We start from the raw sequence: 17,378 nt of genomic DNA, 5'->3' as shown, positions 1-17,378 counted from the left end.
CAAATTAATTTTTTATCTAATGATACATTTTCAGCATCTCCTGGAACAAAAAGTCTCAAAATTAGTACATATTTAAATGACCCTGTATTCAACCTTTCATTTGAACTGCCAATCATGTTGCCATAACAGAATATGACGTGGAAGTAGGACCTGGAATGATTTTCCTTTTAATTGTAAACCAAATTATGCATTAACAGAACAATTAAACTACATGAAATTCATCAAGACTGAAAAGACTGTTAAAGCATTTCAAAAACCACAGCTAAAGCTTGTAGAATATTTTGAAAATCATGGTAAAATATCAATAAAGTACCTTATAATAAAAAAAGTCATATCCTTGTGTAAATTCCTCTAAATCCACTCAAAGCCACAGTGTCTTTTTCCCATGAAAAAAGTCTACATTAATAAAAACTGATTTACACTGTTGTGTAAATTCATGTAAATCCATTCAAAGCCACATTCATTTTTTCCAATGAAAAAAAGTCAATGAAAAAAGTCACATATTTTCTAAAATCCTGTTTGAACAGAACAATGTTTATTTTCCAGAGAGAAAAATTCTTACCAGTTCACATTTTCTGTTTCTTTTATCTTTCAGGTGTGTTGATGAAGCCAACGACAATTCCACGGATTCTTGTCCTTATCAGACTTTTTCAAACAGTCTTTCTCGCCATCTTCTCTCTGTCCGATGTCGAACAGAGACATGCTGCACAAGTCTTCTTTTAAAAACTTTAGAGCTCTAAAGGTTTGCAATGTCCACATGCTACGTTTAGCTTAAGCTTCATGCAGAAGCCATACAGCATTGCCGCAGCAACCAACCAGTCCCACTTTACAAGAACTGTCGCAACAGCCAGGCTTTAAGAGAGGGATGTTTCACCTTGAAACTCTGCGGATCTGAGGACACTGATTTGTATCTGTAACACACAAATCAGTGTCCGCGGACCACCACGGACTTATAAAACTTGCACAATGTCATAAAAAAAAAAGAACACTTTGCGATAGACATTTTAAAAACTCAGTGAAGATCATGATTACAGAGTACAACCTCCCCCCATGATGAAATCTACGGAATTTCGCGTATCCGCGGAGTTTTCACAGCTCTGGTTTAAGTCATTTTCAGTGAAGCTGGTTTAGGCTGAGTGTGTGCATGGTGGCAGCATAACAGCGCTCGCTCTTTGGTGGGCACTTAAAGATGGCTTCTAATGTTAGAACCACCCACATAATAAATAGCTTAAGTCACCAAGTGAGTTCAGCTGACATGGATTCTGATGCTTGTCACATCTCACATTAAACCTAAGATAGCTCTAAACCTTCACTGTTATTTCTTAATGGGGAAAAAGGGGAACACAGAGATTAGCACATTTATGCCAACAACTCACCCCGGAGTGGGGCGAAAGCAATTAGATGGCTCACAGAACATTCTTCACAGAAAGGAAGACATCTGTTTAAAAACAACAACAAACTTTTTGGGAGCTCTAGCTGTGAGATTCTGACATGATCCCAGAATCAGCTGCAATGAGGTTTTATGGATGAAAATATGGGGGCTTGCACAGCAAGATGCACAGATGTTGCATTTACATTGCTGATGCTGAAATGGCAGTGTACCAGGGTGGAATACATTTTGTGCACAACATTCTCCTACCAGACTGCAAGGAGACAGAAGGCATCTGAGAGAAGGAGCGAACAGGAGGGGGATGGGAAAATAAGCACAGGAGTAGAGTGCCTTGATTGGAGAGTGGCGTCAACTCAGAACATGGCACCATTTTGGGTTCAACTGCGCTGAACTGCTGAACTGACCTTTAATGTTTTCCTTTTTTTTTAAATGATTTAACCACATACAGCAACACATCCAGGTACAGGTACTATCAAAATAAATATAAAAATAATTAAGCTATCAAATTTACAATTTAAGATGATTTATTTAATTAATTTAAAGCCTGATTTATGCAGCTACTGCTCTGTAACTCCATGTCATGCAATGTCATGCGTGAGTTTTAAAAATCTCCATCTCTGGATTATGATTTATTCTGGACTAATTTGACCCTCAACAAGCTTTTCTTTCTACAATCATCACCTCCAAATCAAAAGATGTACATTTTCCTCTTTTACTAACTTCGTACTGTAAATGTGCGGACGTTTCTGATCTATTTATCAGTGTGCGCGCTATATATGATGGGAGACGAAGGATTAAAAGCAGAAAAGTGTCAAATCACAGCCTTTTGTGTCTGATTTAACAGGTGCATGCCAGGCTGCGGTTCCGAGTCTGAACATGGTTTGAAAAACAAAACGGTCGGACTTTTAATCAGGGAAATGACTCCTCTCCCACTTTCCACAAATCGGTGAGTCAGAGGTGAACTTTAATTTGTACCTCTGCACGTCCAGACTGCTCTGGGTTTTTAATGGAAATACATTGTGATCGGGCGGGACATTTATCCGATGTGAGCCATTATCTATGGGGAATCCTGCATCGGGACGTGCGCCTCATTAATGACAGGGTCAAAATTTCCTCTGAATTTTTTTTTGTGCCAAATGTATTTGATCCATTATCAAAATGTTATCTGTGTGCACACTGTAAAAACTATGATGAGAGACAAAAGGATTGAAAGCAGCAAAGTGTGTAATCACAGCCTTTTGCTGTCTGAGGATTTAACAGGTGTGTGTCAGGCTGCGGGTCCCAGGCCGCACAGTGTGGGGGTGGGGTGTGTGAAATAAATAAACGGCCGGACTTTTAATCATGTACATGTCCTGTCATTTTCAACAAATAAATAGATAGCTAGCTTTACATGCAGACAGATTAACCCCTTCTAAGCCTGTATATCCCATCAATGGGAAATTTCACTTTTTATTTGTGAGATACTGACAAGCCAAAATGAGGCGGGTGGTACGGGGTTAACAGTAAACGCTATTTTGAACCCAAGATGGCAACATCAATCATGTGACCTTTTTTTTTTTTTTAATTCCTCATGTCGCCAGTCTCTCTAATCAAGGCACTCTACACAGGAGACGTGACAGCAGCATCTCATAAGGGGACGAGGGAAAGAACAGTACTCCCTGGAGAATACAGTGGCTCAGCATGTCAAAGTGCAACTCACAACCTATCCCCTCTCACAGTTTGCAGTCTCAGTGCTATGCTAACACACTGCAGCTACCAGCTGTGTCACTGCTGCATCACTGAACCTAAAGCAGCAAGAAAAAAAAAAAAAAAACATCCAGGCCCTAAGGCTCATCGGGTCGGTGCTTAGTCTCAGACACTGTTGTATGACGATGAGCATAGAACAGTATTCTGGTATGTGACTCTTTGCACACTGAAACAAGCACAGGCTGCAGTCAAGGTTTTTTTTTTTTTTTTTTTTAAAGATGTCTTACTTTTTAGGTCTCTGATGAAAGATACAGGCTTGATGGCATTGCCTGTGTTGGCGAAGGCTTGGATGATGTGATTCTGCATGACACAGATCATACAAAAGCCTGACTGGTGACCTGAAACACATGGGCACAGACACAATCACTATTGAGAACACGGAATAAGTTACATTCTAATCCAATTACATTTTTTCCTGATTGGTTAATCGTGTGAGACTTCAGACCGTATAATATCAGGTGTAACGTTCTGCACGGTCGCAAAATACTCAACTGTTTCACATTTAATGTATTACTCTGTGCCTTGACCGGCTGCACGCACTGCTACGCAGATGTCAATAATGGCGCTGTTAGCTGAGAGAGTCATTTACCGACGAGAATGCCGAAATGGGTCATTTTAAGCCACCATACGGAATAAGCAATACGAAATAAGCTTTGCTTCTGCCTACGCCTTTTAGGCACCATGTACATTATTTATTTAGCTTACTGCCCTTTTTTCTTTGACTACTTTGTTTATGAGTTTTGTTGTTGTATATGAGTGAAATTTTGTTGCATGGGTGTCTAATAAATTCAAAAAAAATAAAAAAAAATCGATGTGGATTCTGATACAGAATTACAGTTTCACATTTGATGGATTTTCACTGCGCCCTGACCGCTGTTGGACTGACACTGCCTTGACAGTAATCCTTGCCAACCAAATTACCTACAGAAAAATAAACCGTGCAAACGATGGATTAGAATGGGATTAACCCCCTTGTGTCTGATGATTTGCGTACGTTCGTGATTTTTCTGTAAGTAATTCGGTCGGTGAAGCTTACCATAGCAACAGTGTCGTCATTCCATCAGTTTCTCTCACTCTCAGCTGACAGCGCCATTATTGACATTTGCGTAGCAAAGCGGTCAAGGCGCAGAGTAATACATCAAATGTGAAATGGTCGAATATTTTGCCACTGTCAACGCAATATTTTACGGTCAGAAATCTCACGAGATTAACCAGTCAGATTTGCGGAACAAATGTAATTGGACTAGAATTTAAAGTTTCCACTTCACAGAACCTGCATGTCTTTTCTATGATAACAGAATTACAATGGCAGAGGGAATGTCAGTTAAACACAAAGGAAAAGAAAAAAATATCCAACATACTCTACAACTATGGAGGAACATATATCAATTCAAAGCATTTTTCTGAGACAACGCAATAGAACGGCTTACGTCACACATTTGGAGGTCAGTTGGCACAAGGTCACAATTCGAAGATCCTCCTTTACTCAAATTTACTGCTGACAGGTACAGACAACCACTGGACTTTTGCAACATCTTGCCATTAACAGTGTCTATGTCTCTCACTATCAGGCACCTTCGTGTATCCAAGAAGAACCCTTGAACTTATGTCAGATAGACTTCATCTATAGACTAATTATGGTAAATAAAAAGTAAAAGTAATAACCAAGCAACAAAATAGTTGCAGGATGATGACTGAGATGCCTCAGTTGACACAGCCCATCCTGTAACAGTCACACTGCAGGATGTAGACATCATCAAGACTATACAAATATATCATGCAAACCTTATCTGAAATTCATGCCAACAACTACCATATCTGTGCAATGGAGTGCCCGGGGCCGAACATCAGCCCAAACTATTTTTTTTTTAAGGAAGAAAGTTGGTTAAACACACCTTAATTTTTTTTTTTTTAACTGATAGTAGTTGCAATAGTAAAGCTAGCAGTGGAGAGTTATGATAATAGATCAGAGCAGATTTAATGAATTTGTCCAGTAGTAAAAATTGCCGAATGCAAGTTTTTTTTTTAGTGGATTTCGATGTCCGACGGAATGAGAGGACAAACAGAGCTGACGCGCCAATCCGTCCGCACGTCTTTCATACTAAAATCTCCTTTAACAGTGGAATGTCCAGATAAACTGCTGATTCCGACCTCTTCTGAAAGTTCTCTGTTCTCTCACGACGTCCTGGGTCAACAGAGGCTTAAATTTGGAGGTTTTCAGCTTGAAACAGGATGACGACGTCGCCTAGGAGCGCTGCGCGACGTCCTGCTCCGTGGGAAGTCCTTACAGCGATAGAAACAATCCAAAATCTCTCATCATCCGTTAAAATTTACACCGAAAACCAGCTGAATTTCTCGAATGATGTCCACTCGGATGTGCCTCACAGCTTTTGAAAAAATTTTGATCAGGCACAGCGCCAGTCTCTCAGCAACTTCTCAGACAATGAAATCCGACGAGGGGGCTGGACCACTCCTTCCACAAGGCGTGCTCACAGGCGAATGACGTCACCGACAGGCGTGAAAAAACTCACGCATGCGCACGTGGGTTCAAGCTTGGCTGATGTAATCACACGTGATTCAAATCCATATAGTTTTTAAAAAAAAATAAAACTGTCGGTTTCTTTTCTAATAGACCTCGTAAATTATTATCCTTGTTATCACTGAAAAATGACAGCGTCTCATGTCACATCCTGCAGTCTACCAGTGCAGATGAAATTCTAATGGTTTTTCTGTTGCTGTGACAGTTTTTCTGTTGCTGGCACGAGAAAGCAACTTAAACCCCCTTTACACAAGGATGAGGTCTGTCCAGCAGTCCTTGTGTGGTCAGGAAATCGTATCGAACACCGCATGACACCAAAGAGGCACTCGGCGGCTGCTGCTAGAACTGTACAAGGTCCTTTTGGTATCCTCACAAACTGACATGAACGCAGTAGTCTCTGTAAAGTAAGAAGCTGCACCTGATTTCCGCAGGAGAGTCGCCAAGCCTGGAAGATGCACAAATATCACATAAGCCACGCAAAAACACCTCAGAGAGCACCCCATGACCACCCGACGGCACGTAATGTCGCTGCGCAACAGTGGATCACCCACAGTAACATGATCAGAGCCGTGTGCCTGATTGTTAAGAATAACGTTCATTTTATAAAGCGCTATTATAAAGTGCAAAATGAGTTCCTCGTCAGCTGATGCCCCTGGTGTTCATCAGAAACTTTTGTGAATGTTGAATCTGAGTGGCGAGCAGGTGGAGAGCTTTGTCTTCTACTTTTCCATTCTGGGCTTCTGAACGCTCCAGTGTCAATTCAGGAGACATGGACACGCAGCTCAGCTGTCTCCTAAAGGACACGTCATGTCAGACACGTGATCTGCGCCCCAATTATTGTTATGATGACAACCTGCAGCACTAACTACCTAATAAAACTGTCATCACGGAAGACAGAAGGGGCAAAATTTTAAATGAATCCTTTTTCCACATTTCTGTACGTGCACAGTCAGTCTGGATTATGTGTGCATGTGCAAGACACCATCTGCCTGAAATACCTGACGTGGAATATTTTTATATATACACCGGTAAGTAGATAAATTAATTGTGGATTCACCACAGTTTTGCCATTTTTTCCCATGGATTGTATAAATCCTTTTAGCATTAAAGAACATGGTTCAAGTACTCACAGGAACGGCTGTGCTCCTTTGAGAGTAAATAGTTGGCCAGCGGTGGGGTGTAGGTGAGACACTGTACTGTGGAGTTGAGGAAGCAGGTGTTTCCGAGGTTGTGGAGGCCGGCTCCCACCCTGTACACACGTTCCCATTTAAGGGCAAGTTTGTTCCCAGAAAACAGCATTTTCTGTGGAGCAGGAATACCATCGCTCTGGCCCCCAACCACATTTTCTGAGACAGAGAGAAACTGTATCATGTAAGATGCACAACTAACCCCACAGATCAACTGTCAATGGATCAAAAGCATTTATACAAACAGCAAATAAATTTAGAACACCATGAGATTTTCAAATTGTCAACTGCCATGAGATTCGTCAGTGGGACATCATATCAGGTACTTACCTTGCCTCTTTATCTGTGCAGGTTCTGTGCCTTTTTGTCCTGTATCACCCTCATTCCTGGGATTGAGGAGCACATATTTATTCTTCAGGGTGTCCAGCTGATATGAGAAACCCTTGCTGGAAGGCTCAAACTCTATTTTCTGCAAAAGGACCTTTTTGGCTGAGGAGGCCAGCAGTTTGTTGAGGTCACCATCATCGCCAGTCTCCTTTCGACCTGGTTTTAATGCCTCCTTGAGTTTATCCACTATTGGCATTGTTGGAACATCACTGCAGAAGGTTGGATGCAGCGTTAGTGTGTAAACAGCAATCAAGATCAATTTATTGGTTTAAAGCTGCAAAAATCTCCAAACAATTTTTTAATCCATTTGTTCACCTTAGATTATGCAAGTAAAAACCCTGCCTATTAGTCTGGCATTATGTCGTGGACATTCTTAAATATAACATGCATAAACACAACAGGCGTCGATGCCAGAAAAATTCAGGAAATGCCCATGTATCATCTAATAAACTGCAACTGTCATACCTGTCATGACTATTTTAGGTGCAATCAAGTCCAGAAAGTAAATAAATAAATAAATGTTCACTAGCTATTTCAGCTAATCACTATAAGTGCTCAATAAGTTGTGCTTCAAACTTTGCCTACCATGTCAGTCAACACTGCTAAAGAAGCCATTGAAAGCGATAAGGGCTGAGTGCATGTGTACCAAGCTGAGCCTTGGCAGTTACCTTCACAGATGTGCAACACATTGGGTATTTGCAACAATGGGTGTGGGAGTGTCCACCAGTTTGTGGAGGACAAGCATTTACCACAATGTGGAAACAGCTGTTGTCAAGTTAAAAAAAAGTGTAGTTGTCTACAAGGACTTGCCATTTTCATTTCACATAACACTGTTGAACAATGAAACTATATATAAAATTTCACATTCCATACAAATCAGTAGGAAAATCTTTATCCCTGATGTCACATCTCCATGTGAAACTATATCTTGATATACACTCAACAAAAATATAAATGCAACACTTTTGGTTTTGCTCTCATTTTGTATGAGATGAACTCAAAGATCTCAAACTTTTTCCACATACACAATATCACCATTTCCCTCAAATATTGTTCACAAACCAGTCTAAATCTGTGATAGTGAGCACTTCTCCTTTGCTGAGATAATCCATCCCACCTCACAGGTGTGCCATATCAAGATGCTGATTAGACACCATGATTAGTGCACAGGTGGTTGGCTCTCACTGCGGTATTGTATCACTTCCTGTTCCGGAGCACAGTGGTGTTTTTCTGTATCTGTTAGCTGTTTAATCTGCGCAGTTAGATTGATCTAGTTATCTAGATTACGATTTGTTTCCCAGTGTAATCTTTACGTGCCTTAACTAAAGCACTCCTTCTGCTGAATCACCTCTAAATTATTTACACATTATTCACTTTGCGTGTTTTTAGGAATCCGCTAGCTTAGCGTAGCTACTAGCTCTTAGCCGATTTAGCATGGCAGCTTCTCCTGTCTCTCCCGCACTTTTCTGCTCTGGGTGTGAAATGTTTAGTTATTCCTCGGCCTCCTTTAGCAGTAACGGTACTTGTAATAAGTGTAGCTTATTCGTAGCTTTGGAGGCCAGGCTGGGCGAATTGGAGACTCGGCTCCGCACCGTGGAAAATTCTACAGCTAGCCAGGCCCCTGTAGTCGGTGCGGACCAAGGTAGTTTAGCCGCCGTTAGTTCCCCCCTGGCAGATCCCGAGCAGCCGGGAAAGCAGGCCGACTGGGTGACTGTGAGGAGGAAGCGTAGTCCTAAACAGAAGCCCCGTGTACACCGCCAACCCGTTCACATCTCTAACCGTTTTTCCCCACTCGACGACACACCCGCCGAGGATCAAACTCTGGTTATTGGCGACTCTGTTTTGAGAAATGTGAAGTTAGCGACACCAGCAACCATAGTCAATTTGTCTTCCGGGGGCCAGAGCAGGCGACATTGAAGGAAATTTGAAACTGCTGGCTAAGGCTAAGCGTAAATTTGGTAAGATTGTAATTCACGTCGGCAGTAATGACACCCGGTTACGCCAATCGGAGGTCACTAAAATTAACATTGAATCGGTGTGTAACTTTGCAAAAACAATGTCGGACTCCGTAGTTTTCTCTGGGCCCCTCCCCAATCAGACCGGGAGTGACATGTTTAGCCGCATGTTCTCCTTGAATTGCTGGCTGTCTGAGTGGTGTCCAAAAAATGAGGTGGGCTTCATAGATAATTGGCAAAGCTTCTGGGGAAAACCTGGTCTTGTTAGGAGAGACAGCATCCATCCCACTTTGGATGGAGCAGCTCTCATTTCTAGAAATCTGGCCAATTTTCTTAATTCCTCCAAACCGTGACTATCCAGGGTTGGGACCAGGAAGCAGAGTTGTAGTCTTACACACCTCTCTGCAGCTTCTCTCCCCCTGCCATCCCCTCATTACCCCATCCCCGTAGAGACGGTGCCTGCTCCCAGACTACCAATAACCAGCAAAAATCTATTTAAGCATAAAAATTCAAAAAGAAAAAATAATATAGCACCTTCAACTGCACCACAGACTAAAACAGTTAAATGTGGTCTATTAAACATTAGGTCTCTCTCTTCTAAGTCCCTGTTGGTAAATGATATAATAATTGATCAACATATTGATTTATTCTGCCTAACAGAAACCTGGTTACAGCAGGATGAATATGTTAGTTTAAATGAGTCAACACCCCAGAGTCACACTAACTGTCAGAATGCTCGTAGCACGGGCCGGGGCGGAGGATTAGCAGCAATCTTCCATTCCAGCTTATTAATTAATCAAAAACCCAGACAGAGCTTTAATTCATTTGAAAGCTTGTCTCTTAGTCTTGTCCATCCAAATTGGAAGTCCCAAAAACCAGTTTTATTTGTTATTATCTATCGTCCACCTGGTCGTTACTGTGAGTTTCTCTGTGAATTTTCAGACCTTTTGTCTGACTTAGTGCTTAGCTCAGATAAGATAATTATAGTGGGCGATTTTAACATCCACAAAGATGCTGACAGCCTCAACACTGCATTTAATCTATTATTAGACTCTATTGGCTTTGCTCAAAAAGTAAATGAGTCCACCCACCACTTTAATCATATCTTAGATCTTGTTCTGACTTATGGTATGGAAATAGAAGACTTAACAGTATTCCCTGAAAACTCCCTTCTGTCTGATCATTTCTTAATAACATTTACATTTACTCTGATGGACTACCCAGCAGTAGGGAATAAGTTTCATTACACTAGAAGTCTTTCAGAAAGCGCTGTAACTAGGTTTAAGGATATGATTCCTTCTTTATGTTCTCTAATGCTATATAACAACACAGTGCAGAGTAGCTACCTAAACTCTGTAAGGGAGATAGAGTATCTCGTCAATAGTTTTACATCCTCATTGAAGACAACTTTGGATGCTGTAGCTCCTCTGAAAAAGAGAGCTTTAAATCAGAAGTGTCTGACTCCGTGGTATAACTCACAAACTCGTAGCTTAAAGCAGATAACCCGTAAGTTGGAGAGGAAATGGCGTCTCACTAATTTAGAAGATCTTCACTTAGCCTGGAAAAAGAGTCTGTTGCTCTATAAAAAAGCCCTCCGTAAAGCTAGGACATCTTTCTACTCATCACTAATCGAAGAAAATAAGAACAACCCCAGGTTTCTTTTCAGCACTGTAGCCAGGCTGACAAAGAGTCAGAGCTCTATTGAGCTGAGTATTCCATTAACTTTAACTAGTAATGACTTCATGACTTTCTTTGCTAACAAAATTTTAACTATTAGAGAAAAAATTACTCATAACCATCCCAAAGACGTATCGTTATCTTTGGCTGCTTTCAGTGATGCCGGTATTTGGTTAGACTCTTTCTCTCCGATTGTTCTGTCTGAGTTATTTTCATTAGTTACTTCATCCAAACCATCAACATGTTTATTAGACCCCATTCCTACCAGGCTGCTCAAGGAAGCCCTACCATTATTTAATGCTTCGATCTTAAATATGATCAATCTATCTTTGTTAGTTGGCTATGTACCACAGGCTTTTAAGGTGGCAGTAATTAAACCATTACTTAAAAAGCCATCACTTGACCCAGCTATCTTAGCTAATTATAGGCCAATCTCCAACCTTCCTTTTCTCTCAAAAATTCTTGAAAGGGTAGTTGTAAAACAGCTAACTGATCATCTGCAGAGGAATGGTCTATTTGAAGAGTTTCAGTCAGGTTTTAGAATTCATCATAGTACAGAAACAGCATTAGTGAAGGTTACAAATGATCTTCTTATGGCCTCGGACAGTGGACTCATCTCTGTGCTTGTTCTGTTAGACCTCAGTGCTGCTTTTGATACTGTTGACCATAAAATTTTATTACAGAGATTAGAGCATGCCATAGGTATTAAAGGCACTGCGCTGCGGTGGTTTGAATCATATTTGTCTAATAGATTACAATTTGTTCATGTAAATGGGGAATCTTCTTCACAGACTAAAGTTAATTATGGAGTTCCACAAGGTTCTGTGCTAGGACCAATTTTATTCACTTTATATATGCTTCCCTTAGGCAGTATTATTAGACGGTATTGCTTAAATTTTCATTGTTACGCAGATGATACCCAGCTTTATCTATCCATGAAGCCAGAGGACACACACCAATTAGCTAAACTGCAGGATTGTCTTACAGACATAAAGACATGGATGACCTCTAATTTCCTGCTTTTAAACTCAGATAAAACTGAAGTTATTGTACTTGGCCCCACAAATCTTAGAAACATGGTGTCTAACCAGATCCTTACTCTGGATGGCATTACCCTGACCTCTAGTAATACTGTGAGAAATCTTGGAGTCATTTTTGATCAGGATATGTCATTCAAAGCGCATATTAAACAAATATGTAGGACTGCTTTTTTGCATTTACGCAATATCTCTAAAATTAGAAAGGTCTTGTCTCAGAGTGATGCTGAAAAACTAATTCATGCATTTATTTCCTCTAGGCTGGACTATTGTAATTCATTATTATCAGGTTGTCCTAAAAGTTCCCTAAAAAGCCTTCAGTTGGTTCAAAATGCTGCAGCTAGAGTACTGACGGGGACTGGAAGGAGAGAGCATATCTCACCCATATTGGCCTCTCTTCATTGGCTTCCTGTTAATTCTAGAATAGAATTTAAAATTCTTCTTCTTACTTATAAGGTTTTGAATAATCAGGTCCCATCTTATCTTAGGGACCTCGTAGTACCATATCACCCCAATAGAGTGCTTCGCTCTCAGACTGCAGGCTTACTTGTAGTTCCTAGGGTTTGTAAGAGTAGAATGGGAGGCAGAGCCTTCAGCTTTCAGGCTCCTCTCCTGTGGAACCAGCTCCCAATTCAGATCAGGGAGACAGACACCCTCTCTACTTTTAAGATTAGGCTTAAAACTTTCCTTTTTGCTAAAGCTTATAGTTAGGGCTGGATCAGGTGACCCTGAACCATCCCTTAGTTATGCTGCTATAGACGTAGACTGCTGGGGGGTTCCCATGATGCACTGTTTCTTTCTCTTTTTGCTCTGTATGCACCACTCTGCATTTAATCATTAGTGATCGATCTCTGCTCCCCTCCACAGCATGTCTTTTTCCTGGTTCTCTCCCTCAGCCCCAACCAGTCCCAGCAGAAGACTGCCCCTCCCTGAGCCTGGTTCTGCTGGAGGTTTCTTCCTGTTAAAAGGGAGTTTTTCCTTCCCACTGTAGCCAAGTGCTTGCTCACAGGGGGTCGTTTTGACCATTGGGGTTTTACATAATTATTGTATGGCCTTGCCTTACAATATAAAGTGCATTGGAGCAACTGTTTGTTGTGATTTGGCGCTATATAAAAAAATTGATTGATTGATTGATTGATTGATTGAGGTGTGCCTTAGACTGCCCACAATAAAAGGCCACTCTGAAAGGTGCAGTTTTGTTTTATTGGGGGGGATACCAGTCAGTATCTGGTATGACCACCATTTGCCTCATGCAGTGCAACACATCTCCTTCGCATAGAGTTGATCAGGTTGTCAACTGTGGCCTATGGAATGTTGGTCCACTCCTCTTCAATGGCTGTGCGAAGTTGCTGGATATTGGCAGGAACTGGTACATGCTGTCGTATACGCCGGTCCAGAGCATCCCAAACATGCTCAATGGGTGACATGTCGGTGAGTATGCCAGCCATGCAAGAACTGGGACATTTTCAGCTTCCAAGAATTGTGTACAGATCCTTGCAACATGGGGCCGTGCATTATCCTGCTGCAACATGAGGTGATGTTCTTGGATGGCATAACAATGGGCCTCAGGATCTCGTCACGGTATCTCTGTGCATTCAAAATGCCATCAATAAAATGCACCTGTGTTCTTCGTCCATAACAGACGTCTGCCCATACCATAACCCCACCGCCACCATGGGCCACTCGATCCACAACACTGACATCAGAAAACCGCTCACCCACATGACGCCACACACGCTGTCTGCCATCTGCCCTGAACAGTGTGAACCAGGATTCATCCATGACGAGAACACCTCTCCAATGTGCCAAACACCAGCGAATGTGAGCATTTGCCCACTCAAGTCGGTTACGACGACGAACTGGAGTCAGGTCGAGACCCCGATGAGGATGACGAGCATGCAGATGAGCTTCCCTGAGACGGTTTCTGACAGTTTGTGCAGAAATTTTTTGGTTATGCAAGCCGATTGTTTCAGCAGCTGTCTGAGTGGCTGGTCTCAGACGATCTTGGAGGTGAACATGCTGGATGTGGAGGTCCTGGGCTGGTGTGGTTACACGTGGTCTGCGGTTGTGAGGCTGGTTGGATGTACTGCCAAATTCTCTGAAACGCCTTGGGAGACGGCTTATGGTAGAGAAATGAACATTCAATACACGAGCAACAGCTCTGGTTGACATTCCTGCTGTCAGCATACCAATTGCACGCTCCCTCAAATCTTGCGACATCTGTGGCATTGTGCTGTGTGATAAAACTGCACCTTTCAGAGTGGCCTTTTATTGTGGGCAGTCTAAGGCACACCTGTGCACTAATCATGGTGTCTAATCAGCATCTTGATATGGTACACTTGTGAGGTGGGATGGATTATCTCAGCAAAGGAGAAGTGCTCACTATCACAGATTTAGACTGGTTTGTGAACAATATTTGAGAGAAATGGTGATATTGTGTATGTGGAAAAAGTTTTAGATCTTTGAGTTCATCTCATACAAAATGGGAGCAAAACCAAAAGCGTTGCGTTTATATTTTTGTTGAGTGTACATAGTTTTATATGAGGAGTGACTGTTTAACATTGGCTTTTAAATAGGTGACTTTGCTTCATAAATGGCATGGCCTGCTCCCGTATTTATACATATATCACTGCAAGCATACACAGACAAAAGGCTAACTATAAAAACTCAACTGTCTATAAATAAATAAAAACTCGACTGTCTGTCCAAAAGCCGGATGTAAAGACAAAACACATTCAATTTCATTAATTAAATGTCCACTTTACAGAGTGCAAGATCAGACATCAAAACATATTTAGAGCCGGGTACCGAACTTCAGTTCTTTTGTGGCACCGACCGAAATGCTTCGGTAGCACCGAGTATCTAAACATGCCTCGTCTTTCGGTGCCAAGTTTCGGTAACCAGAGGTTAATCACGTGCAAGACAAGCGAGCAGCAGCCGTCCTTCTCTCAGGATTGAAGTCCACCTGTGGACGTTACAGAGCATGAGCAGCCTGATTCAAAATCTCCACCACCGGACTCCACTCCAACTGCAACTTAATACATGCATCGTTTTGAAGCTTGAAGCACTGCTCCGACCCGCTGCTTTGGTTCTTTAGTTAAAATTAACTGTCTCTCCACTCTCCTCACCCTGGCTTCCTTCCTGCCACCTTGAAGGCAGTGCAGTTTTTACTGGTGCAGCCTTCAACTCCCCGAGTTGGGCGGCGCGGGCCCCTCCTGCTGCAGCCTTCACCCACTTTACCTCAATTCGGATGACGGACTGCTTCAAGTTTAGGGCACATAAACAACGTCAAATGTATATGTGTTGTCTTTAATTCTGATGTGTGCCATTATTACATTCAACTAGTAATAATTGTGGATTAATTGCTGTATTTTGTCTGCGGCAATTGGAGTGTAATTTTGTTGTTGCACTTGTGTAATGACAATGACAATAAATCTCATCTCATCTCTCTCAAACAGCTCCAAACGCTGCGCGGTTCTTTGCCGAGCGAGTCACGTTGGAAAGATAGAGTCCGGTCAGAATTAATAACTTCAAAGCGAATCGCTGTTTAAATCAAATGACACCTCTTTCCAAATGTTGTAATACAAACAATAAATTGCAATCGATCAAAAGTTTTTTCCTCCCAAAATGAGATGTTCTGCACCGACGTGCAGCAGCAGCCTGAGTTCAGCTCAGATTCTATGGAGAGACATTCGTGCCAAAATGTCTGAAAGGAAATGCTTTTGACAAAAACTACTAAAAAAAAAAAAAAAGTGGTGCAAATTACTGGTTGAGCTAATAGGATTAATAAATGGGATAGTTTTGACTGTGTTGCGTGCTTGGTTTGCAAAATAAAGGTTAAACAATATCAGCATCCATTGGATTCTATGACATGTGACATATGTTACCCTGTAACATGATAACTAAGCATGATACATGATGCAAACTATTCCTTTTTAAAACTGTATTCACCCAACTAATAATTTGCATCACGTTTTACCAAAATTGGAGCAACTTTAACTTTTGACCCCTGTACAAATTGAAATTGACCTTTGTCACTGTTCTTGCTGTTTTTACCCCATAACTCCGGAACATTCATTCACAGATAGTCCAAACTATACCTTATTAGAATCTTTATGATAGACAAATAATATGGAATACCTTTCAATATGATTGGAGCATTTTTAAATTTTGACCCTTGTGTAATACTTCAATTAACCCCTTCTTGGCCGCTTATTGAAAGTTCACGTGGGTACCCAGCATTTTTAAGAGTAATGTCTAAGGAGTATGTATGCCAAATTTGGTGCATGCATCACCATTTGAAGGATCTCTCAGTAAATATTCACTTATCTGCTGCACTAGTGTGTAGTGAGCACCTTGCATGGCAGCAATGTGACATCGGTGTGTGCGAGTGTCTGAATGTGAGCCATTACTGTAAAGCACTTTGAGCTTCTGATACAGAAGGAAAATCACTATATAAATGCAGTCCATTTACAGACCAATCAAGTAATTTAGTGCAAAAAATAATCCACACCTAACTGGTATGGACTCGTACAGCATTCTGTGTCTTTGGCCCCAAGACATTTATCCAAACCAACACGAAATATTGAGCTCCGAGGTGCAAAACTGAATCACTGGATAAATCCTGAGATCTGAACACGTCATCATGTGTACATCATGTGTACTGGGGAAACAGCTACGAGATTTTCTTTGATTTCTTACGTTTCAGGAAGAAACTGATTAATCAAAAACAAATGACATGCTAATGAATATAATTATTGGGTGCGTTTTAGGTCGCACAGAAGCACGACTTCACTCTTTGGGCCAGTCATCAAAACGAGCTAGCCCGCTAACCTTAGCTCTTAACGTGAACCATCGCCAGTTTACAGTAACGACGCAGTCATTACATTCACAAATATGCCAACACTTCGACAGACGATGAATGGGACAAATATACCCACGCTGGTTGTGCCAAGAAACTCTCTTTTTTGATGCACATAATGACAGTAACGGCAAGAGTTAGCCAGCTAGCTAACATAACGAGGCGCAATGTGAGTTAGCATTAGTTGGTGGTTATACGTCCGGGCGGAACAAAAATCCCCAAACAGGAAACCCTGTCTTTTTATACTCAAATACTATGCTTAAAAACACATGGTGACAAAATGTCCCACCCAAACAAAAACTGTTCGTTCACTCACCTTTTGCTCAGTCATGCAAAAATCGTTGACAGTTTAAAAATCTGCAGCTGAGCTCTGGTATTTTCGCCCATGCTGCATCAAGAATGACTGACAGAAAACAAAATCCAATCAAAACGCAAGCCCCGCCTTAGCGGACATCTTTAGCCAATCACAACCTAGATCGAAGTAGCGCTGTCGGGAACAAGCCACACGTGACTCCTCGATCACTGATGTTTATGTTTTTAAATCATTTTTAGTAATTTATTAATTCATTTGAGTGATAAACAGGCGTACAATACTACAT

The 17,378-nt window shown here is 41.4% G+C and overlaps 1 protein-coding gene across 1 annotated transcript in view; it reads right to left on the bottom strand.

Moving 5' to 3' along the window:
• usp36 (ubiquitin specific peptidase 36) overlaps positions 1-17,178 on the bottom strand; it is a 50,479-nt gene extending 33,301 nt beyond the window's left edge. Inside the window, exons 1-4 of the mRNA XM_034190036.1 lie at positions 17,096-17,178; positions 7,193-7,458; positions 6,806-7,021; positions 3,364-3,474 (exon numbers count right to left, since the gene is read on the bottom strand). Coding sequence (XP_034045927.1) covers positions 3,364-3,474; positions 6,806-7,021; positions 7,193-7,445 — 580 coding nt within the window. The 5' untranslated portion in view covers positions 7,446-7,458; positions 17,096-17,178. The remainder of the gene's footprint in view (positions 1-3,363; positions 3,475-6,805; positions 7,022-7,192; positions 7,459-17,095) is intronic.
• Between the last annotated feature and the right edge of the window lie 200 nt (positions 17,179-17,378).

This window comes from Thalassophryne amazonica, chromosome 16 (assembly GCF_902500255.1).
Source record: "Thalassophryne amazonica chromosome 16, fThaAma1.1, whole genome shotgun sequence".
Classification (NCBI taxonomy): Eukaryota; Metazoa; Chordata; class Actinopteri; order Batrachoidiformes; family Batrachoididae; genus Thalassophryne; species Thalassophryne amazonica.
Note: the sequence above shows the minus strand (reverse complement) of the source record. Positions and strands in the feature narration are given on the sequence as shown.